This window comes from Vipera ursinii (assembly GCF_947247035.1).
Source record: "Vipera ursinii genome assembly, chromosome: 9".
NCBI classification, from domain to species: Eukaryota; Metazoa; Chordata; class Lepidosauria; order Squamata; family Viperidae; genus Vipera; species Vipera ursinii.
The window spans coordinates 21,003,268-21,027,733 of record NC_139523.1 but is presented as its reverse complement, the minus strand read 5'-3'; the positions used below and the strand labels follow the sequence as shown (position 1 = coordinate 21,027,733).

General features: G+C 51.1%; 1 protein-coding gene across 1 annotated transcript in view; it reads left to right on the top strand.

The window, feature by feature from the left end:
• The first annotated feature begins 3,125 nt into the window (after window positions 1–3,125).
• CIC (capicua transcriptional repressor) overlaps window positions 3,126–24,466 on the top strand; it is a 46,858-nt gene continuing 25,517 nt past the window's right edge. The window contains 2 exon segments of the mRNA XM_083369376.1: window positions 3,126–3,177; window positions 7,821–10,403. Coding sequence (XP_083225502.1) covers window positions 7,853–10,403 — 2,551 coding nt within the window. The 5' untranslated portion in view covers window positions 3,126–3,177; window positions 7,821–7,852.

Genomic DNA, 24,466 nt, shown 5'->3' with positions numbered 1-24,466 from the left:
GGAAGAGGAGACATGAGAAAATAGTGCATTAAAGTGTTGTAAATCACACGCAGGTGACCACAGGGTGCTGCAAGCGGTCGTAAATGCGGGCTGGTTGCCGAGTGTCCCACATATGGTCATGTGACCATGGAGTGGGGGTGATGGCCATCCAAACTTCAAATCTGGGTTATAAGTAGCTTTTGGGAGGTCGGCCGTAACTTTGAACAGTTCTCCAGCTAGCAGTGAGTTCATCTTTCAGGGGTAGGCAACCTTGGCTCTTTTATGACTCGTGGACTTCAACTCCCAGAATTCCTGAGCCAGCATGGCTCAGCTTGGAAACCTCTCCCTTTCCCCTCAGCGTGGCTGGCTCAGGAATTCTGGGAGTTGAAGTCCACGAGTCATAAAAGAGCCAAGGTTGCCTACCTCTGACTTGGCTTGTCAGAAGGTTGCAAAAGGGGATCACGTGATCTTCAAAGTTACAGGGGCACTAACAAAGTGCCTTAGGACTGGTCCTCACACTTACGGCCATCGCAGCATTCCCCACAATCATGTGATCACAATCTGGATACCTGGCTTGCATTTGTGGTGGTTCAGCCTCCCAAGGGCCATGAGTTCTCCATCTGCGACCTTCCCGGCTGGCTTCTGACAAAGTCAGTGGGGAAGCCAACAGGAAAAGTTGCAAATCACGGTCACCTCATGTCTTACTTAATGATTATATTGCTTAACACTGAATTTTCCGGTCCCAATTGTGGTTACACAGTGCTGAGGACTACAGAAGCTTACCTCATTATAGCTTCTTTCTTTCCAAAAATGTAGCCTCCAGCTAGTAAGAGACTGGCCAGGTCTAGCTGTTGCCATACTTATTCTAGAATAAACCACGCCTGAATCTACAAACTAATTTACTACAGGGAGTACGTTTCCCTGCCTTGCTAACCACCGGGATCATTCTCACATGGACAGACCACTAACAAGCAACTTGGACAAATCCCCTCCCTGCAGATTCTCACATCTCTGCAACTTTCCACCTGTTTTGTATGTTCAAAATGTTTCGCACGGAGCAGGATTGGTAAGAAACATGGATATAAAGCCAGAGAAAGTGCTGCATTTTTGATGCCTGTCTAGAGCCGGTCCTTGGCTTATGAGCACACTGGGGGCCAGAGTTTCCGTTGCTAAGCGACACAGTGGCTAAGTGAGGCACACTTGATTTTATGATACTTTTTTTTGCCAGTTGATAAGTGAATCACTGCAGTCGTTAATGAATCACATGGTCGTTAAGTGAATCCAGCTTCCCCCTTTGACTTCACTTGTCAGAAAGCGGGCCTGAGAACGTCACAAACGGGGATCATGTGATCTGAGACGCTGCAACCCATCGTAAATACGTGGCAGCTGTCAAGCACCCAAATTTTGAACATGCGATGGGGGGGATGCTGCAGTGGTTATAAGTGCGAGGACCCCATTGTAAGTCACTTTTTTCAAAGTGCCATCGTAACTTTGAACCCTCTCTAAACAAACGATTGTCAGTTAACGACTCTTTGTATTTCTTTTCTGTCCCAAAGCAGAGAAGCCTGCAGACTGGAGAACATTGTATGCAACTTCAAAGCACCGTCTTTGCAGCAAAAAAGTTTCCTGCAAATAGTAAGTAGCACTTCGCCCTCGAGTCATTTGGCAACTTTGGCAAAGCTTTATACACAGGATCCCTTAAGGCAAGGTGGTGGTGATGGGAACAGGCCACTCTGTGTGCTGAGAGGCACTGCCTTACGGTGTCTGAAACAAGCAGCCACAAATCCTAGTTGTAGGGTTGCACCAACAACTCCCGCCCCCAAGATCTGGAAAATCCCAGGTCTCCTGATCAGGCCTTTTCTGCACCTCTGTATCTCCCACACATTAATTTCATGCTTTGAACGAACACGCTACCTTCCCTTTCCGCGTTACACTCTGCAATTCACCCACTTGCAACATTGCTGGCAAAAATCTGTGCCGTCCACTTATGGCCAGAATTTATAAAAGATCAGCAATGGAAGAAAGCCACATATCAGTTTTGCAAATAGTCCCCACTTGCTCTCCTATCCTACCTCCCAGGGTTGTTGTGAAGATAGAATGAGAGGATCAACACCATGCGTTCAGATCCCGGAGGAAATGGGTGCATACTTTGAAGTAGATGGAGGGTTGGGGGAAGGACAGTGGGAAGGTGGGGTATAAATGCAACCATTTTATGATTGCTGGGGCATATTCATCTATCCATTATGGGTGTCCAACCTTGGCGACTTTGAGACTTGTAGACTTCAACTCCCAGAATTCCCCAGCCAGCATGGAGAACGCTGGGAGTTGAAGTCCACAAGTCTTAAAGTTGCCACGGTCAGACATCCCTGCTCTATACGGACACAGCCCAAACATTAAAAGAGATACAAGAGCTGGAACTTTTCCTCTCTTCCTGCAAGTCTCCCAGAACTGCAGTCCTGGGAATTGGGTTGCCTTCCAAAGTCCCGCGTGCACTTTCTCTGCACGCGCCTCTCCTGTTTGGGCAGGGCAGGGCCGGGCCAGGCTCGGCCATAAGGTCCTTCGGGTAACGTTTTTGCTACGATCGCCCTGTGCACCTCCTCGAAGGATCGCGCACAACCGTGGGCTAAAAAACAACACTGTCCCCATTGACTTTAGGCCAGGGGTCTTCAAACTTGGCCCTTTTATGACTTGTGGACTTCAATTCCCAGAATTCCTCAGCCAGCATGCCTGGCTGAGGAATTCTGGGAGTTGAAGTCCACAAGTCATAAAAGGGCCAAGTTTGAAGACCCCTGCTTTAGGCAATAAGAAAGGGGGAAAAGAGAAGAGCAGGTGGGAAAACGCAACGCATGCACACGCACACGCAGGCGAGAAACCCTCACTCCGAAGAACGACCTCATTCCCACGTTGCCAAACACACGCGATTTCTCGCCCGTTCTTGTCCTGTTGGAAGCGTTTTCTGATTGGCCGCCGACCTTAGCGACAGCCACCAATCAAGCTGCACCATGATGACCTCATTCTTCGGCCGCCCCAGGTCAGGATTGGCTGCTGTTGGTCCCGCCTCTCTATCCCCACGTGGGGGAAAAGGGATCCCGGTCCGGACGCTGATTGGTCGCGGCGTTGTCGGCGCTGGCTCCTCTGTTGCTGAGGGGAAGTGCAAGGGGCCCGGCCGGGATAAGACAGGCCAGGAGCGGACCGCCGGTAAGTTGATGCATATGCTAATGACATGCAAATAGGATTCAAATGAGCCCTCCCGTGAGGAGATTTCTGATGGGAACGAAGTCTACCTTCCCTCACCTCAGGAGTTGTACTTTGCAGTCCTACAGGGGGGAGGGGACGGACTCGAGGTAACCCGCATAGCCTGATGGGAGTAGTAGTTTTCCAATAGGGAAGTCCCCAGGAAATCGGAACGAAGGGTCGCCGCTGCGGACTACAGTTCCCATGGAATCCGCGCGCCGGTTCTGGGCTTGTTCAGGAGCTCTATTTCCTCAAAGCATGATGGGTGCCCTAGTCTTTTCGCTCTCGCGTCCTTCCACTTGTCCGGTCCTAAGCGCCGCTCCTGAAGATTTTCGCTCGCGCGAAATATCCGGCACCTCCACTTTTCAAGAGCCACGGTGCGCGCTGCATCTTGGGAGTTGTTCCCCCGTCTAGGAGAACTTCCTGGTTTCTTCTGTAACACTTTGTGGGCTCCGAGACTACTACGGCCGTGAGGCTTTGCGCGCGCCCCAGCAGTTCGAAGACGGGAATGGCTTTGCCCTGGTGCAGCATGGGAGTTGGTGTCTTTCCTTCCTTAGGGGTGTCTTTCCCGATAGGAAGGATAAGGTGCAAAATTACAAGTATCGCAAAGTCGGACTCTCACTCCTTCACCCAGCCTCGTTTCGCGGTACCTTCTGGGAATTAAAAGTTTTTCTGGGCTAGCAGAACTGTTTAATCAGCTAAAGAAGGGAGCCCTGGAGAGACTACATGTCCCATGAGGCTTAGAGTAGGTTCCTTCTTCCTGTTCGCCTTGCGCCAGGTAAACAAGTCTGTCTTCTGGCTCCACCTCTTCATTCCTATTGGCTACTGTATGTCAAGTTTCTTCCCCTCCTCCCCGAAGTCGCCTTTTCACAGGTTACTGTAAGTGCTCCTCTCCAGGGCGGGGCAGGAGTCCTTTGAACGGCGCAGCCCTCCCTCTTCAGCGCCGATAGGCGGCGCTTGCTGTCGGTCTTGGGAGGCGGCGCACGGGAAAGCAGCCGTGAGGCGTCGTTGGCTGCGGCGAAAATCTGTCAGCGAGTTGTGGGTGCCGATTGGACGGCTCTTCCAGCTGGTCCAGATTCATTCACCATTTTGTCTGTTGGAGTAAAAGGGGCTCGGAGGGGCCGAGAGGGGCTCGGGCTGGACCATCGGGGACGGGGGGGGGAAAGGGGAGAGGGGGGGAGTTGGACTGTTCCAAGATTTCCTGGAGACAGACTTTGGCTCTGCTGAAGCCCTCTGGAAGAGGGGGAACCGTTCAGGTAAGGGGGCTGGGAGGTGCCAACTTTAACACCCCCCCTCCACACACACACACACACACACTAAGGCAGCGTTTCCCAACCTTAGGAACTTGAAGATGCGTGGACTTCAACTCCCAGAATTCCCCAGCCAGCTATGCTGGCTGGGGAATTCTGGGAGTTGAAGTCCACGCATCTTCAAGTTCCTAAGGTTGGAAAGCGCTGCACTAAGGCAGGGCGGGGGGGGGGGAGAAAGGGAAAGATTTGCAGAAGGAGACATTTGCCCCCGGACCCTTTCAAAGTAGGAGGAGGAATCCAGGGCAGACCCAACTTTATGGATTTGTTTCCCCCCCACTCCCACCCTCAATTATGCTGGGGAGGTACCAACTCTGGCAGCCGGGGCATTCCCCACCCCCCACAAGTTGTAATGGTTCGCCCCAGAGAGAACCTGCAGAGCTGGGACAACCCTTTGGCCAAAAAAAAAAAAAAGGAAAAGGAAAAGGAAAAGGAAAAAAAGGTGGGGGGGAATCCAGGAGCGCCCCCAACTTTGCCCTTTTTTCCCCCCCCGTCAGAATGCAGGGGCTGGGTTGCGTGTCTGTTTGCATGTGTGTGTGTGCGTGAGAGAGGGAGAGTGAGAGAGAGAGAGAGAGAGAAAGCGAGCGAGCGCAGGCATGTTTATTATGGGATGGCACCGAGGAGGCAAGGTTCCAAGCTGAGACCCAATGCCAGTTATTATGGGATAGAGAGGGATTGACAGGAAAGCTCTGGCCGGTGCCTGCCTGTAGCAGGAGTGGGACGGAGAGGCTGGTAAGTAGAGGAGTTGCATAACATGGGAGGGTCTTCCCCAAGTGCAGAATTGGGGGAGGGGGGGAAGGGAGAGAGGGAGGGATCCGTAAAGATCCAAGAGAAGGATCGCAGCTTTTGGAAAGCATTGAAGGTGGAGTGGGGGGGGGGAGAAAGTGAGCAAGGTCACCTGCTGGAGGAGGGGATGGCTTTTGAAAGAGAAGGGAGGAGGAGGAGGAGGAGGAGGAAAGATGGCACAAGCTAAGGCGGAGAGCAAGAATAAGAGGGTGACTCTGGAAAATCCCTTCCGGAGATTCTCCCACCGGGGATTTTGGGGCTGGGGGAGTCGGAGGAGGTTGGGAGGAGGGCTGTGAGGAGGAACGCCGGGGGCTGGATCCTTTGCAAGCCTCCCTAGTTGCAAGGAATCTGAATTCGATGCCAAGGAGATGTGTGATGTAATGGAGAAGGAATGCCTCTAAGCATACACAGAATTCTGGCCATTAAAATAAAGGCAAGGCTCAGGCCGGACACCTAAGGAAAAGGGGGGCAAGGAGACTTCACACATGGAACTGATTGGAAGCTTAGAAGGGCCATTGGCACCACATCTGCAGTCCTTCACAAACAGCGGACCTTTGCAAGCTGGAAGGAGGAGGTTTCGAGTGATAACAATATGAATATTGTAGAGTCAATCCTTAGATTGCTTTTTTTCCAGGAAGACTCTGTCTCCCCGTCCCCCCCTTGGCTTTAATTTTTTTTTTGAGGTAGGGTGGGGGAAAAGGAAAAAAAATTGGCCTCTGTCTCTACTTGACCATTCTGCATTCCTTTGCACCCTCCTCTCCTCTCTGGCCAGCAAGAAGACAAGAATTCAGGACTCTTTGGGAGGCCTCCAAACAGTTCTGTATTCACTTCCCTGCTGTAATTTACTATCAGAAATGAATTAAGTTCCTCCAGTATTGCCTATAAGTTTAAGCCTATAAAATTTGGAATCTTCTCGGTTGGGCTAAGGTTGATAGTGAATGAATGAGAGAACATTGAGTCAATGTGCTTTGCTAAAGTGTGAAGAAAATGGCTAGGTTTGAGCTATTTATTTTTTTCTCATCCCTTTATTATCTTGACAAACAAATCACGACAAGGAACACATCCAACACACATTCCTTCTCTTATTTTTCCCCACAACAACAACCCTGTGAGGAGGGTTGGGTAGAGAGAGAGGGACTAAAGTTACCCAAGCCACCCAGCCAGCTTTCTTGCCTAAGGTCAGATTAGAACTCACCATCTCCTGCTTTTTAGCCTGGTGCCTTCACCACTAGAGCAAGCAGACTCTCTAATATTTATGTATATTATAATTAATATTGGAGAAAGTAGTTCACTCTTTGGGACTTCATTGAACTCCAGGGATGTCCTTCAGCAGAATCACCAGTGTTAAAGGTCACATTTGTTTCTACTTAGATGCACGCGTGCGCACACATACACACACACATATACTTACATACATATATACACACACACACACACACACACACACACACATATATACATATACATACATGCACGCACACACATACATATATACATACATACATAAACACATACATACATACATACATACATATATAAAGGTGTTTCTGCATGATTTAAAATGCAGCTAAAGATCGGCTTCATATCTCATACCAAGCCATTGTTTGCTTTACTCATGATGCAATAAGCTACAGTGGATGGATGCTAAGCTATAAGTCATGGTTTGTAACCAGAAACGCTGGGTTCAGGTAGACACCAAGCTAAATCCACATTATTGGGATATTTTGAACATAATAACAATGGAAGTTGTAATCTCTCCTGTACTTACATTGTCACTGAATTGGTATCTAATATTAAAATTGCTGGAACTCCTGATGTTGAATAAAATAGATCTCTCTCTCTCTCTCTCTCTCTCTCTCTCTCTCTCTCTCTCTCTCTCTCTCTCTCTCTCTCTCTCTCTCTCTCTCTCTGTGTGTGTGTGTGTGTGTGTGTGTGTGTGTGACCTTATTTTGTATCATTTATTTAGCACATAAATCCCAGATTTATTTTAAATTAATTCTTTGCTTGTTTCAGGAGAAGTAAGTGCCTAGACCGCCACCCTCTCCCTTTAGGATGGGTTTACATTTAAATACAAAAAAAACCCCACCCCTTTGCCTGCATATAGATATTATTGCATAATTTCTTTTTGTATTTATATATAACGTGTAGTTTGTTAAAAGTGTGCATCCTTATTTATTTCCAGCTCCCAGGCTGGAATTGAGGCCTTCTTACAGTTTGGAGTTTAGAAAGTTCAGGATAAGGAATTGGATGAGGATAACAGACACAAAGCGAAGAGGCATTGAGTCCTCCTTAGAAGTGACAAACAGCCGAGGAAGTACATATTTATTAATGAGTGGTTTATGGCTCAAGCAGGGAAGTTATTTTGCTCACATTTCAAAACACGTCCACTTTAAAGCCAAAATTTCAGACTTCTTGAGCTCGAAGGATTAAGTTGATGATTGGAGAAATCCGATTACAGGGGAGTGGTGGAACGGAGGATGGCCCCGTAACCTCCTTCTTGTCTTTTCCTTTTAGCTCCCTGAGTCTATGCCCAGCCTGGGAGGAAGATGAAACCGGTGAGAAAGGTGGCCAGTTCCTCCTCTTCCAGTAGCAGCTGCTGCAGCCGCTCTCCACCCTCCACCCGAGCCAAAACTCAGAAGCGCAAGACCGCCATTGACGAGGGCCCCACGCTTGAAGAAGGAGCAGAAGAGGAGGCGCCCGATCAAACCCCGGCTTTTGTGGGTGCCCGGCGCATGCAAGTACAGATGGACCCCAGCCTGAGGGACTTGGCCGGAGCTCACGATGACCCCTACAAACTGCCCGAAGGTGAAGCACAGATGGGGCCCGAGGCCTGCGGGACAGAAGCCTCCTTGAACCGCAAGACGGCTACGTTTAAGTCCCGGGCGCCATGCCGCAAGTACCCTGGGGGTGAAGAATCGAACGGCAGCGAGAACGTAGCCATCGCCTCGGAGGATGAGCCTCGCCGCTGTCCTTCTTCCAGCACGGACACAGCCAGCGAGCACTCTGCAGATGAGAATGACAAGGGGTTGGGAAACATGTGGGCGATGCCCCCCAGCGCGTACGACCTGCGCCAGCTGCGTTCCCAGCGGGTGCTGGCTCAGCGGGAGGGACTCTTCCAGCCAGCCATTGTGAAGCAGGTTAGGCGGGGGCAGGACTTGGGGGTGCAGTTTGTGGCGGACCGGGTCACAGCGTATTATGAAGGGGCCCTGGGGTCTGCTGCTGTGGATATTGTGCTGGATGCTACCCCTCCCCCTGGGGCTTTGACCGTGGGTACCCCAGTCTGTGCTTGTGTGGACCCCGAGGAGACAGCTTACCAGGAAGGCACGGTGGTGGAAGTCAGTATCAAGCCCGCTTCCTACAAAGTGCGATTCAACCGTTCGGTGGTTCTCCCTGGAACTGCCAGTGCCACCTGCAAGGACTCCGCCTGGGTGCCCCGCTCGGCCCTGCGCCTTCTGCGCTCCCCATGGCATTCTGACGATCCTTCTGAAGGCAACAAGCCAGCCAAAACGACGACGCCGTTGCCAGAGCCAGAGGAAGTAGCTCTGTCTCTCTCGGGCCCTGAGCCCAAGCAGCCCGAAGATGCCGAAGTATCCAAGATCAGCGCTGGGGTGCGGGCAGAGGAGAAGTCCATGGTGGTGCCACCCCAGATCCTCTCCCCTCCGAAGTCGCCAGCCTTCCCTCGCCTTCCTGAGCAGCGGTCGCCCTTGCTGAGTCCGGAAGCCAGTGGAAGCCGCAGCAGCAGTGTGATGTCCGTGGACAAGTGCAGCACGCCGGGCTCCTCTCGCTCCCGCACACCCCTCACCGCTGCCCAGCAGAAGTACAAGAAAGGGGACGTGGTGTGTACCCCCAACGGCATCCGCAAGAAGTTCAATGGGAAGCAGTGGCGCCGACTCTGCTCGCGGGACGGCTGCATGAAGGAGTCCCAGCGGCGGGGTTACTGCTCGCGTCACCTCTCCATGCGCACCAAGGAAATGGAAAGCCTGTCAGAAGGCCGAGCCAGTGGTTTGCGGGAGGGCAGCGCCGAATTTGACTGGGACGAAACTTCGCGGGACAGTGAGGCCAGCAGTGCCCGCGGGGACTCGCGGCCTCGGCTGGTGGCTCCTGCCGATTTGTCACGCTTTGAGTTTGACGAGTGTGAAGCTGCCGTCATGCTGGTGTCCCTGGGCAGCTCCCGTTCGGGCACCCCATCTTTCTCGCCGGTCTCCAACCAGTCGCCCTTCTCCCCCGCCCCCTCCCCCTCCCCTTCCCCTCTCTTTGGCTTCCGTCCAGCCAACTTCAGCCCCATTAATGCTTCGCCCGTCATCCAGCGGGCCACCGCTCGCAGCCGCCATGTGAGTGCCAGCACCCCGAAGGGAGTCGGGGGTGCCGTGCTGAGCCCCGAGATGTTGCACCACGCCACCTCCCGGGAGCGCCATCATTCGGGCATCAGCTTTCAGACCAACCTCACCTTCACCGTGCCAATGAGTCCCAGTAAACGGAAAGCCGAGTCGCACCACAGCAGCACCAGCTCGGCGGCCGACTTCCACAAGAACGACAGTCTTGATTCGGGCGTGGAATCCATTTCCCACACCCCCACCCCTTCCACCCCTGCGGGCTTCCGGGCCGTGTCGCCTGCGGGCGCTGGGTCCTTTTCCTCGCGCTCCCAGCAGGCCTCCCCGCTCTTGCTGGTGCCCCCGCCAGCTGGACTGACCTCCGATCCGAGCCCCACCGTGAGGAGGGTGCCTGCCGTGCAGAGGGACTCCCCCGTGATTGTGCGCAACCCCGATGTCCCGTTGCCCTCCAAGTTCACAGAGAAGCCGCTGGAGAGCCGAGGGGGCAGCCCAAGGACGGGGAAAGCCGGCTCCAAGGAACACCTGGCGGGCAAAGGGCAGTTGCAAATGCCGGTGCCCATTAATGTGGGCCGAACTCTGCCTTCCAGCCAGCCTAGCGTAGCATCTGTCCCCGAACAAGCCCCACCTGTTTTCAGTGTGTCCTCCCCTTTTCAGCCTGTGGCCTTCCACCCCTCCCCAGCTGCCCTCCTGCCTCTCCTTGTCCCTGGAGAGTACACCAGCCACCCGACCCCCAAGAAGGAGATCATCATGGGACGACCCGGAACAGGTAAGCTTTGGGCCTTTCTCGGTTCCCTTGAGTTTTGTCTTCGGGTGTTGTTGCATTTGCCTCTTTGTGTTTCTTTCACTTTTTCCCCCCCACATCCCTCCGGCACAAAATTAAACAGTCTTTAACCAAACTGCAGAGGCTCTGGGGAAAGGAGCGAGGGCTCTATGGCCCTTTGCCGCGGCCAGCTCTCGCCAGGGCCCACTCACGATAGCCAACTTGCCGCAGGAGAAAGAGTTACACTAATACAGGGGTCTTCCAAGTGGGCAACTTGAAGACTCGTGGACTTCAACTCCCGGAATTCCTCAGGGGGCTGGCTGAGGAATTCCGGGAGTCGAAGTCCACGAGTCTTCCAAGTTGCCCAGTTGGAAGACCCTTGCATTAATATCAACGAAATGGTGGAATGCTAAAGGAGGAACAAAATGAAATGTGAACGACAAAAATAAATAAATATATTTTTTGGTTTATTTTAAATAATTAAATTGAATGGCTAAATTGTCCCACGGCGAGTTCTCCTGTGACTGCAGCTAGTTGTCCCGTTCTGAGGTGCGGAGTTGGGGCGGGGGGGGGGTTAGTGTAGCTGTGGGGGGGGGGGTTACTCGGAGGAGTCCCAGTGCAAATGCAAATTTGAGTTTCCATATTCCAGCTACAGAATTCCGAGCAATTGCTTTTTTTTTTATTTTTCCTTTTTGGCATAAGGCTTGTCCAAAGAGCCCATAAGAAGCTGGAATCTTGCTTGGGTAGTCATAAATGACCAGGAATACGTGCTGGTGTCAGCGGCATGAAAAGCTGGGCTGATTTCTTTGTCCAAAGCCAGAAAAAAAAAGCAAGCCGCTCAAGGAGGGAAGCTTATTTTATGCAACTGAAATAGAATTGCAGTTCTGCATTCCTTCTCTGTCGGCCTCAACAGGCTATTAATCTCTCTCTTTTTATTTATTTAATTTTTTTTTAAAAAAAGCCTGGTTTTCCTTAGCGGATTGGATCTTGGAGAGCTGTTTATAAAAGGTTCTCTTTCCCCCCACCCCACCCCTCAAATCTCCGTACACAGCTTTGGGCAATCCTTTTGTTTTTCTCCTCTTATAAACTATCCCTTAACACTAGCCTCCTCTACAAAGGCGGTTGAGAGAGTAAGTACTGTTAACTATAGCAGAGGTCCCCAACCTTTTGGGCACCAGGCACCGGTTAGGTGCAAAGAGGTTTTTCCGCGGACCGGAGGGTGCGTGGTTTTGTGTGCTGCCTGCATCTCGCGGATGGGGCTTTGCTGGTTTGTGAGGACCCGTTGGTTGCTGGCATGACGTGGCCCGGTACCAATCCACGGACCGGGGATTGGGGATCCCTGAACTATAGTAAAAGCTGGAGGATGGGTGGGTGGGTGGGAACAAGATTTCTCTTCCAAAACCTGGGACTTTAGAGTTGCTACACCCAGCTGAAGTTGTGATATTAGAATTATTTGTTGGGCGACAGTTTTTCAACGCTCTCCTCCTCTGTCCAACGGAAAAAGGAAAGACTAGGTAAAGGAGAGAATATTGATATATCGATGAGAGGAAAACAATTTTTAAGGGGGACCAAAACTCCATTCTCCTGATGAAAAGTCTCTGCAATCCATCATCCAGTTGCTTCTGAGAATAGCTTCCAGATGGTTCCAGGGAGCTGAGTGTGAAGTCATCTCTGTTGCTCTACTCACTCGAGATTCCGGCTATGTTACGTGCAAAATAATCATTCGATAGGCCTGTCTGTTCCGAACCTCAATCGTGGTTTAATCGTGGTCCAGTCTCCAAGTTGGTATGCTTTAACACGACAGACGCTGTCATGGTGCCTTTTAGTAAGAGAGATTTTAAAAACTGAGTTTAATTCTTCTGCCAGGTTTACTCTGGACTCGGATTGGCTCTTTATCCAACTTCCTTAATATCGTAAAACTGGGGTCTTCCAACCTGACCCTTTTATGACACGTGGACTTCAACTCCCAGAATTCCTCAGTCATAAAAGTCATGAAAGAGCCAAGTTTGAAGGCCCATGTCGTAAAACCTATTTGATGAGTGTAGCATTGGTGTATTCAGAGCTCAGCTGGATTTTTTTATCTTTGGTTTCTTCCGTTATGATTGAAAGCAGGACCCAAAGAAGCCTTTTCTGCCTTCCAGAGATGACAGAGGGAATTCCCCCCCCCCAAATACAATATATACGATACGGGAAACGAATGTCTTGGGATGGTTTTGTTAGCTTTCCAGGTCGAGTTGTTTGCTTCTCTGTTTGCATTTGAAGGAGATCAGAGTGACAGTTCTATGGGTGGACATGCTGGGGCCCCCATTGCCACTTGCAAAGCGAAGAAAGCATCCATGCTGGTTAATGTTTGTTTGTTTGGTTAATGAAGGGCCAAGGAAATCCATTTGGCTCAGTATCTGTCATAGGTTAATACTGAAGACCTGTAAATAGCAATCCACCAGGGATGAAGAGCAATTCTCTTTGGCTGGGAAAGTTTTTATAAAGTCAAAGGTGATTGGATCTTTCGGAATTTTCTTCCAGGCCATTCATAGGGTGGCTAGCCAAATATCTTCCTATGCTTTATCCCGCACAGAAATCTTTGGCCAGTATGGTGCTCGCTGATAACGGTTTTGCCAGTTTGGTTGAGGTGCCAGACTAGAAACTGGGAAACCATGAGTTCTAGTCCCACTTTAAACACACAGCCAGCAGGGTGTCTTTGGCCCAATCACCGGGAGACTGTGAGTTCTAGTCCCGCCTTAGGCGTGAAAGCCAGCTGGGTGATTTTGCGCCAATCACTGGGAGACTGTGAGTTCTAGTCCCGCCTTAGGCGTGAAAGCCAGCTGGGTGATTTTGCGCCAATCACCGGGTGACTGTGAGTTCTAGTCCCGCCTTAGGCATGAAAGCCAGCTGGGTGATTTTGCGCCAATCACCGGGAGACTGAGTTCTAGTCCCGCCTTAGGCGTGAAAGCCAGCTGGGTGATTTTGGGCCAATCACCGGGAGACTGTGAGTTCTAGTCCCGCCTTAGGCGTGAAAGCCAGCTGGGTGATTTTGGGCCAATCACTGGGAGACTGTGAGTTCTAGTCCCGCCTTAGGCGTGAAAGCCAGCTGGGTGATTTTGGGCCAATCACTGGGAGACTGTGAGTTCTAGTCCTGCCTTAGGCGTGAAAGCCAGCTGGGTGACCTGCCAATTATCTTTTCTCAGTCTAGGAAGGAGTCTGTGGCACTTCTGAAATCTTGCCAAAAGAATTGCAGGGATGAGGTCAGGCAATTGCCAGGAGTCAACACAGACTGGAAAGCCTATGCATACACACACACACACACACACACACAGAGAGAGAGAGAGAGAGAGAGAGAGAGAGAGAGAGAGAGAGAGAGAGAGAGAGAGAGAGAGAGAGAGAGAAACATACTCCAAAGAGCAGTACTGCAATGCTTTCTGGAACTTATAATATTAAGCTGTGATCCAATCTATTGAAGGAAACCAGATGAGAGAAAAGTAGCAGTGTGAAAGTTCCCTTCTAGAAAGACCAGTGCTTTGATCTGCCTCCTGTTACCAGCAAGGAAAAGCTGTTGTATCCTTTGCTGGTGTGTTCCCAATTCCCCCCCCCCTCCCCCCACTTTTTTTGTAGCATCTGGAGCCCTTTCTGATCATTGCTGTAAAAAAAAACAGTGTAATTTCCCACCCTTTTGAGGGCAGAAATAAATAACGGAAGCATTCAAACGACAGGCTTACCCAAGTTTAGAAGTTTAAAAGTCTAAAAAAAAAAATCCAAAAGAAGAAAGGGAAAAAAAAAAGAAGCCCTGCCAACATGTGTTATACAGCCACATCTGTTGCAGCCCTTCGGTTTCCAAACATTTCATGTGGTTTCTCTGCCGGATCAAAAGGTTCCCCTCTACTGCATTGGCCCCTCGTTGTTGTTTTTTTGTGGGGGGTGGGAGAGAAAAAAAGTCTCAAGGAAATATCACCTGTTAAAAGACCAGGACTGTGAGATGAAATGCATAGGGTTGGGAAAGGAAGGGAGGTTTCTATCTGCCCACATGAGGGTGAACGCATGATGCGAGGGAATAGTTGGGACGTTCATCTATCTACCCAATCCTCTGTGGGAACAACAGGACACTCGAATCAGCCAGCAGCATGATAGCAGAGTTTCCTGTAAGTGCTGGATATTAAAAGTGCCTTTCTGGTATGGCCTTTTTTTTGTTGTTTTTCTTTTTCTTTTTTTTTTTAAAAATAATCGGTGTACGTGGGCTGCTGCCTCTTGAGTGTAAGCCAGCTGGAGCATCATGCAGGACACGTGATCGTGCAAAGAGTGGTGCAATGAGGTCATGAGGATCTGTTTATATGGCCAAGTGTTTCTGGAGGACGAAGATCACCTCTCTCTCTCTCCTCCGGCCCGGTACAGCTCCAGGGCTTACAACCACTCCCCCCCCCCCTTCCTGGCTTCAGAGTAAAAAAAAACAAAAACAAAACCCATTTGACAGCTCTGTGTGTGTATGTGTGTGTGTGTGTTCGTGCGGTTCCACATTTCAGCTGTACCGCTAGTCCTCGACTTACCACAGTTTAGTTTAGCGACCGTGCAAACTCACAGCGGCAGTGAAAGAAGTGACTTATGACCATTTTGCACGGTTACGACCGCTGCAGCATCCCCGGGGTCATGTGGTTTACGCTCGGATGCTTGGCAACTGACTCACATTCATCACGGTCGCACTGTCCCGTGGTCATGTGACACACACCCCTTTTGCGACCTTCTATCCCAGCAAAGTCAATGGGGAAACCAGATTCACTTTAGCAACCGTGTTACCAATTTAACAACTGCAGGGATTCACTTAGCAAAGAAAAGTCGTAAGATGGGGCAAAACCCACGCAACAAATTTCTCACGTAGCCAACATAAATTTTGGGCTGATTTGTGGGTCGTTAAGCTGAGGACTACCTGTCTATAAATGGCAACTCTGAATTTTGGCTCTTGGTACTTTCCATGTAATAGAACAGTGGTTGGGGATACAGGGCGTCCTTGACTTACGACCATTTATTTATCGACCATCCAAAGTTACAGCGGCTCCGAAAGAAGTGACTATTGCAGAATCCCCATGGTCACAGGATCAAAATTTGGGTGCTGGGATCCGGTATGAGGATTGCAGCATCCCAGCGTCATGGGATCACCATTTGCAACCTTTCCAAACAGCTTCTGAGAAGCAAAGTCAAGCGGGGGGGGGGGGGAAGCCTCATTTGCTTAACAAATGTGGGACTCACTTTAACAACTGCAGTGATTCGCTTAACAGCCATGGCAAAAGAGTTGTACAGTCGTGCATGTCTCACTTAACAACCATCTATAGGAAATGACCAGGCTTGAGCGTCAGATTCGTCATCTCCTACATCACCTTGCTGAGCCAAAATGTGGTCATATGTCAGGGACTACCTGTATGGGGAGGTATAGCCCACTCGTGTGAATGCTCCAAGTCAGGGAGAGTTGCCATGTGCCTTACAGCAGAGGCCCCCAACCTTTTGGGCACCAGGGACCCCCGGTTCTGTGGAGAGAGGTTTTTCCGTGGACCGGAGGGTGCATGCGTGGTTTTGTGTGCTGCCTGCATCCCGTGGATGGGGCTTTGCTTGTTTGTGCGGACCGGCATGATGCGGCCCAGTACCGGTCCACAGACCAGGGTTTGGGGACCCCTGCCTTACAGACTACTGAAATAAAATGGAATTTGCTAATGCATTTGCTTATTTTGGAAAGCTGGTCATTTCTTGCAGAAAAAAGATAAGCCACCGAAGGAAAAATGATTAAAACAAAATGTGTGTGGCTCGCCTCCCTAGACATACATATATACATACATACATACATACATACATACATACATATATATATATATATATATATATATATATATATATATATATATAATATATATGTATAAAATTATATATATATAAAATGCTCTGTAAAAGCAAGAATTCTGGACTGAGGTGATATATTCATGACTGGCTTAAGCTCGCCCAGCCCCTGATCTTCTCCAGATGTTCGATGCTGTGGGGTTGATCACAGATCGTTCTCCAAATGATCATCTGGAAACCCCCAATAGTTGTGGGTCCTCAAAATTTGGTCCGGAGGTCCAGCCCTCTGCTGTGCTTGCTCCTTCTAAGCCCCCCCCTCCGCCCCAAGATGTGCCTGAGCATCTATCCTGTTCCCAATCTTATCAAAAGCTCTTTCTCCTAACAAGCTTCACAGGTAAAGCACCGTATCCCTTTTTTTAAAAAAAATGGGATACGATAGCATGTTTGCCACTAATCCGACTTCCTCAATCAGTTCAGGAACTCTGACTTCGGATCTATAATCAGAGGATTATTTGAGTCCTGGGAGAGAGAAGATTGTATAAAATTATGCTCCAGGACAGTGTTTCTCAACCTTGGCAGCTTGTAGATGTGCGGACTTCAACTCCCAGAATTCCCCAGCATTCTGGGAGTTGAAAGTCCACGCATCTACAAACTGCCAAGGTTGAGAAACACTGCTCCAAGGACGCCCAGGTTTTACATACTGTTGTGTGTTTGTGTGTGTGTGTGTGGGGGGGAGGATAGGAGAGCATCTCTGATCTGCTGAGGAAAGGGGTACATAGTTGGGGAGAAGCTCGCAAGCTAAGGAACTGCGGCATGTGCTTTTCCGATGCCTAAGGTTGGGCTCCGGTTTCTCCTTCAGCATCACATGTGCAGGTTGCCGTCTCCCGGCAACTGGTAACCAAGACTACCATCTCCCGGTTGCTCGGAGCCCCATCTCTATTTTTATCATTGATGGGAGGGATCTGATCCAGATTTTGTGTGGGGAGGGGGGGTGCGCGTTCTATATGGTTGCCTGTGGCTTTAACGCAAGGGAAGGGCTTGATTTTGGAAAACTCGCCCCAAAGGTACCAGCTGACATTTCCACATCCTCACGTGGAATGGACTCGCTTGTATGTTCCCCCTTAGCATCACAACAAAGATGCCTCTCCTGCACGCGCTGCCTTGCCGGGAACATTCCCACATTTTTGCCTGCGTACAACTCTCACGAGGGTCTTCATCTAACCCTTTTGTGAAGCAATTCAAGTAAATTTAGGGGCCCTTGTTTGCCCTGATTTCACGTCCCCAGCTGGAGTGCCGGGCCATGTATGACTATCCCAGTTACAGGCAGTCCTCAACTTACGACAATTCGTTTAATGGCCTTGTTCAAAATTGATTGCAAGAGTACAGGCAGTCCTCAGTTTACAACGGTTCATTTAATGACCGTTCCAAGTCACAACGGCATTGGGGGGGAAAAAAGTGACTTATGGCCGTTTTCCACACGACCATTGTAGTGTCCTCGAGGTCACGGGATCAAACTTTGGGACGCTTGACCACTGGTTCATATTTATGACGGTCGCAGCGTCCCCGGGTCATGGGATCCCCTTTTTGCAACTTTTTGACAAGCAAAGTCAATGGGGAAGCCAGATGCACTTAACAACGGGGGGTCACTAATTTAACAACTGCAGTGACTCGCTTAACAACTAGTGCAAGAAAGGTCATAAAACGGGGCAAAATTCACATAACCAATTAACGACATAAATTTTGGATTCAGTTGTGGGTTGTAAATCGAGGACTACCTGTATCTTCAGAAAGTAAAAATGTGACTCAGTGAGAGGGAAGCACACACACACACACAGAGAGAGAGAGAGAGAGAGAGAGAGAGAGAGAGAGAGAGAGAGAGAGAGAGTTGTATTCATGTGATTAAAATTCAGAAGAGCTTGGAATTACTCCAGTTCTATGGCCTGGAACTTCTCTGGAGGGGAGATAGGTTACATAAATAACGGGCATGAGACTAAAATAATGAATGAACGATGACACTGTAGCCAGCCCCTTTTGGTCACACCGGTTAGCCCGGGGATGGGGTTCTGTCAGCTTGCCAACGGCCTGTGACACTTCTCCCAGCTGCAGTTTGGCAGCCTTCGCACATAGCTGTAGCAAAGATCAGCCAGAAGCCCAATTTGGTCCCTCCTTCGCTTGGGTTGTTTCACACCTTACAGCTTTCTCCATCTGTCACCCAGCATCTCTGGACACAACTCAGCGGAGGGCTCTTCCTGATCCCCGGGCGGGCGGCGCTTTTTCTGAGATGGGCAGAAAAAGCGCAACCTGGTGGGGTTTTTTTGAACCATTAGGACAGGGGTAGGCAACCTCTGCTCTTTTATGACTCATGGACTTCAACTCCCAGAATTCCTGAGTCAGCTGACTCAGGAATTCTGGGAGTTGAAGTCCATGAGTCATAAAAGAGCAGAGGTTGCCTACCCCTGCATTAGGAAAACACTACTTGGCTCACAAAATTAAGCTTCTTTGGGAGGCCCATGAAGAGTTTGGTGCAGCACGGAGGTCTGCTGTGTTCTCTTGTGACTCTTGTACATTTTCTGTGAAATTTCTGCCTGGTCTACTGGCAGTCTTCGACTTACGACAACAATTGTGACCAGGATTTCTGGCACTGTGGCCGCTAAGTGAGTCATGCTCAATTTTATGACCTTCTTGACATGGTTGCTAAGCAAATCATTGTGGTCCTTAAGTGAATCGTGCAGTTGTTATGTGAATCTGGCTCCTCCCATTGACTTTGCTTGTTGCAAATGGTTGCAAATGGCAGCCACATGACCCAAGGATGCTTCAACCATAGTAAATACAAGCGTCCATGTTTTGATCATGCCACCATGGGGATATTGCAACACCTGTACGTGCGAGGACCGATCAGAAGTCACTTTTTCAGGGTTGAAACTTCGAAAGTATGTAAGTTGAGAATTACCTGTGTACCTTGCCATACACAGATAGGTTAACCTGTATGGTTGTCTATTGTGTGGATGAGATTTGAAAAGAAGGATTAGGAGTATTCCAGTATCTCAGGGGCTGCCCCAAAGAAGAGGGAGTCAAGCTATTTTGAAGCAACGGATGGAAGCAACGGATGGAAACTAGTCAAGGAGAGAAGCAACCTGGAACTAAGGAGAAACTTCCTGACAGAATAATTAACCAGTGGAACGACTTGCCTCTAAATTTGTGGGTGCTCTTAAGGAGGCTTTTCAGAAGAGATTGGACAACCCATTTGTCTGAAATGGTATAGGGGTTCCTGCCTGAGCAGGGGGTTGGACTAGAAGACCTCCAAGGTCCCTTCCAACTCTATTCTGTAAAAGTTCAGAAGAGGATTAAGGGTGACATGATAGCAGTCTTCCAGTATCTGAGGGGCTGCCACAGAGAAGAGGGGGGTGGGTTTGACCTATTCTCCATAGCACCTAAAGGCAGGAGATGCAGCGGTTGGAAACTAATCAAGGAGAAAAACGATCTAGAACTAAGGAGGAATTTCCTGACCGCGAGGACAAGTAACCAGTGGAACGTCTTGCCTCCAGAAATTGTGGGTGCTCCCTCACTAGAGGTTTTCAAGAAGAGACTGGACAGCCACTTGTCTGAGATGGTATAAGTGGGCAGGGGGTTGGACTAGGAAGATCACCAAGGTCCCTTCTGGCTCTTTTCTGATTGATTGGTCGCTTGTGTGACCATCTTGCAAGAAAGAGAAGGAAGTTCAGGTTTCCATGAGTTGCCTGTATGTGGGCGGATGTACCTTGTGGAGCAGGAGAGAGTGTGGGTGTTGTTCTTCGTACATAGTTGTCATCCTCTCCCACCAAATCATGTCCACTCTCCCTCATTGTGCCCCGGGGATAGTACAGTGTGTGCTGGGAGTGGTGTGTTTGTCTCTCCCCCACTCCCCATTTAACAATGGGATTCTCGCCCAGGCCCAGACTGATCTGGCCAGGCGCCCAGATGTAGTGTGTGTATGTGGGGGTGTTCCTGTGTGTCTCCTCGCTTCACCTCATTGTCTATTGGCTGCCTGGTAGGCGCTGGGGGGGGGGCGCTGGCTGTATCCCACCCTCCCCCAGACATGAGCAGAAGCAGCATTGAGTCAGGCCTGTGGAGGATGAGATTGTGATGCTAAGGGAGGAGGCGAGTGTGAGTCATAGGGAGAGCAGCACGAAGTGGAGGCCCCGAAGGAGGGAGGCGGAGAGGGGCATATATCACACAACACCCAGACATTTGACATCCAGACATTCATCGTTCCCTCATGCATACACTTCTGTCCCTCACCACCCTGCCCCAGGGTAGAGAGATTATCCCAGGAATGCATCTGTGCTGCAAGCTTTTAATCCCAGCTAGGCTGCCTGCCAGCAGTAACTGCTTCAATTTCTAGGAGCGAGCAAGAAACAGGAGTGACTCTCATTCAGTGGCACGTACGGGTGTGTACACACAATGGGCTTCCCATTTCAGGATCTCTCCCTTCTTTCACACACCTTGCTGAGCCCAGTGATCTGTGCCCAAGCCAGGTGTAAAATAAGGGTGCTGGCCTGCAGGTGTGGTGTGTACACAGCCAGCCCGGCGCTCACCTTAGCATGTGCAGACAGCTTTGAGTGTCAGCCGATCTGATGACCCAAACTCAACCTTGAACATAGGAGTGTAAATTAGCCTTTATTCAGATTCAGAAGTGTTATCCGCTGGCAGAGAGGCAGAAAATTCCTTAACATGCAGAGACACACACAGAGAAAAAGGGAAGGAATGTGTGGGGAACCTGTATATGGTCCATGCCATTGAATGCATCTCTTTCTCTCCCCCCCCCCTTTGTAGTATTTTTCTCAGCTGGCTGAGCCCAGGAAACATAGTACTTTCTCAGGTCAGATACAGGTAGTCCCTGATTTACGACCATTCGTTTAGTGACTGTTGTTCAAAGCTACAGCAGCAACTGAAAAAAGTGATTTATCACCAGTTTTCACACTGACGAGTTGCAGCACCCCCCAGGGTCATGGGATCAAAATTCGGAGGATTGGCAACTGGCATGTATTTGTGGTGGTTGTAGTGTCCCGGGGTTATTTGATCCTCTTCTGCAACCTGACCTACAAAGTCAAGGGGGAAGCCTGGTTCACTTACCAACCATCTGCAGTAATTCACTTCACCACCGCGGCAAGAAAGGTGGGAAATTGGGGCACAACTAACAACTGTCTTGCTTAGCAACAAGAAATTTGGGGCTCGTTGCGATCCTTAAGTCCAGGACTACCTGTAAAGTATTGGAGGTTGCATTTGACCGGAGGTGGTGGCCTCAGTGGTTAGCCTCGACCAGGGGTCGGCAACCTTGACTCTTTTATGACTCGCGGACTTCAACTCCCAGAATTCCCGAGCCAGCATAGCTGGCTCGGGAATTCTGGGAGTTGAAGTCCGCGAGTCATAAAAGAGCCAAGGTTGCCGACCCCTGGCCTCGACTGAGCTTGGATCTTAAGACTGGCTTTGTATATAGCGCGACTCCAGGCCGTTTGGGTTCTTCCACGTTCAGAGGAAGTGCTGCTTCAAGGCACCGGGTTGTTCAGGGTGGCGTCGTGTGAACCTGTTGCCAGGGCTCGCTTTAATCTCGCCCTCTCCGACTCGTCCCCTCCAGTTCTGCTTTTCTGCAGCTTGTTCTGTTTTTCACCAATCTCACCCCCCCACTCCGCCCCGTTTGTGTCCCTTCTTTTGTTCCCCCCCCTCCAGCTTTTTCCCCCGTCTAAAGTTAGCCCTGCTTTGCCCCTTAGAATAGAATGGAGCTGGAAGGGACCTTTGAGGTCTTCTAGTCCAGCCCCCTGCTCAAGCAGGAGGCTCGCCCTTCTTCACCACTCCATAGTTCAGGGGTCGGCAACCTCGGCTCTTTTATGACTCGTGGACTTCAACTCCCAGAATTCCTGAGCCAGCATAGCTCAGTATGGAAACCTCTCCATTTCTCCTCAGCATGGCTGGCTCAGGAATTCTGGGAGTTGAAGTCCACGAGTCATGAAGGGGCCATAGTTCCCCCATGCTGGCTCAGGAATTCTGGGAGTTGAAGTCCACGAGTCATAAAGGGGCCAAAGTTTCCCTCATGCTTGCTCAGGAATTCTGGGAGTTGAAGTCCATGAGTCATAAATGAGCCAAGGTTGCCTACCCCTGGCCTAGGCCACTTTATGACTTGTGGACTTCAACTCCCAGAATTCCTGAGCCAGCCAAGCTGAGGGGAAAGGGAGAGATTTCCAAGCTGAGCCATGCTGGCTCAGGAATTCTGGGAGTTGAAGTCCGCGAGTCATAAAAGAGCCGAGGTTGCCGACCCCTGCCATAGTTGCTCTCCTCCTGCACCCCCTTCTTCCTTCCCACGTGCCCCCCCCTTTTATTTTTTGCTGTTACGCGCCCCCCCCACGACCCTCCTTTCCCTCTCACCTTAGCCACCTCCCTCTCTCTCCCCCCCCTTTTCAGGCGTCGTCTTTCCCTCGTCCATCCCCCCCCCGCTTTCCCCCGGGCGTGGTCTCTCCCTCTCCCAGGGTTCTGACGCGCGAGCCCGAGGCGGTAGAGTAGAAAAGACGAAAAGGGGAGGGGGGCGCGAAAAGAAACGAGCTGGAGTAAACCGCAGCCAATAGGCTTCTTCTTTGTCCCCGTGACCCGTCCTGGTTTTTTGCATATGACTGACATTCCAGCGGCGGCCAATGGGAGGCCGCCTGGTGCGCGGGTGACGGGAGAGAAAAAAAAGGAGAAGGGGCCTCATTTGCATGTGAATGACCCGGCGTGGAGGCAGCCAATGGCCTGCGGAGGGCTAATTGGGCATGCGTGGCGGGGCTGGCGGGGCTGTGTATGTGTGTGTGTGTGTGAGGGAGGGAGCGTGAGCGAGCCAGCCAGCCAGGGAAGGGAGGGGTGAGGAGGGTTCGGGCGGGGGGCCGCCCTTGTTCGTAGCCCAGAGCGGCGGGGAAAGGCGAGGAGGAGGAGGAGGAGGAGGAAGAAGAAGGAAGGCGGGAGAGGCAGTGAATGGTGTTTGGTTACAACCGGAGGGGACGGCGCGGCGGGCGGAGCAGCAGCGACAGCCTCCTCTCTCCTTCTTCTTCTCTCCCTCACCCCCCCCCCGCCAAGAGGCGCCGCCACCAGCAACCGCCCGCCTGTCGCCGACAGCCGCGACAGCCCAGCGAGGAGGAAGCGGAGGGGCGGCGGAGGGGACGGAACAGCCGGACAACTTGGAGCCCGCGCCCTCCCTCCCCCCTCCCCTCGCTTTCTGTCTCCCACGGCGGCTCTTCCCCCTCCCGCCCCCCCCCGCCGCGCTTGCCTCCCTTTCCTCGCGCGCGCCCTTTAATCCTGCCAGGCGACGGTCGCTGCTGCTGCTGCTGCTGCTGCTGGCGGGGGGGGGGGACGCAGCGTCGTCGTCGGCTGTTCCCTCCACCTCTGCTCTTCTGCTAACCCCCCCCTCCTTTCCCCACTTTTTTTTTCCTGGGGGGACCTTTTCGCGCTGGACGAAGAGGAAGGGGCGCCGGACGGTCCTTCTTTTTTGCACAGATTTGTGCCCCCTTCTGACCTTTGAAAACTTGGGCTGCCTGGGTGTACGCCCTCCTCCTCTTGCACGCCCAAAGCCTTGCACTACTAACCACCTGGCTGGCCCTTTCTTCATCTCCTTCCCCCAAAGATGCCTTCTGACTTAACCCAGGCTGCCCACCAGGCTGAGACCCAGAAGAGGGGCTGCTTCACCTGGCATCGGAACAGGCCATAAGGAGAAGACTGTGGCCCTTTCGGCTGTTTTATTGCAAGGTGGTGGTGAGGAGGAAGACGAAGAGGAGGAGGATGGTAGCCGGTCTTTAGAGGGTGGACCTCCAGCGGGCCTGCTTTCCGCATGGATCCAGATACAGGGTGCCCCTGGCCCCGAAAAGCACCGGCTTGCTGACCTCGCCACCGCACCTTTAGCCTCCATCCGAAGCTGCCTGCTGCCATTGGCCTGGGCCACGCCTCCTCACTCCTGGGGAGGGAGAGTGGGGGAGAATGGTCTCCAGACAGGTTCGCTGAGAGACATCATCTGGCGCCTGGCGATGTTTTCCACAGAGAGACCCCCGGCAACTTTGCCCCCTTTGCCATCCAGGGGGTTAGGCATGTTCGGTTAGTGCCTTTTGGGGTATCTGTGTCTGGATGGAGAGCGGGAGGGCCATTGCTGGGTTGAGCTGCATCCCTGTGAAATGGTGGGATGCGAAGGCGATAAAAGAGCCCCCTAACCCCGGAAAAGGATGACCTTTAACCTTGGTTGTGTCAGGTCACGGCTTGTCTGCTGT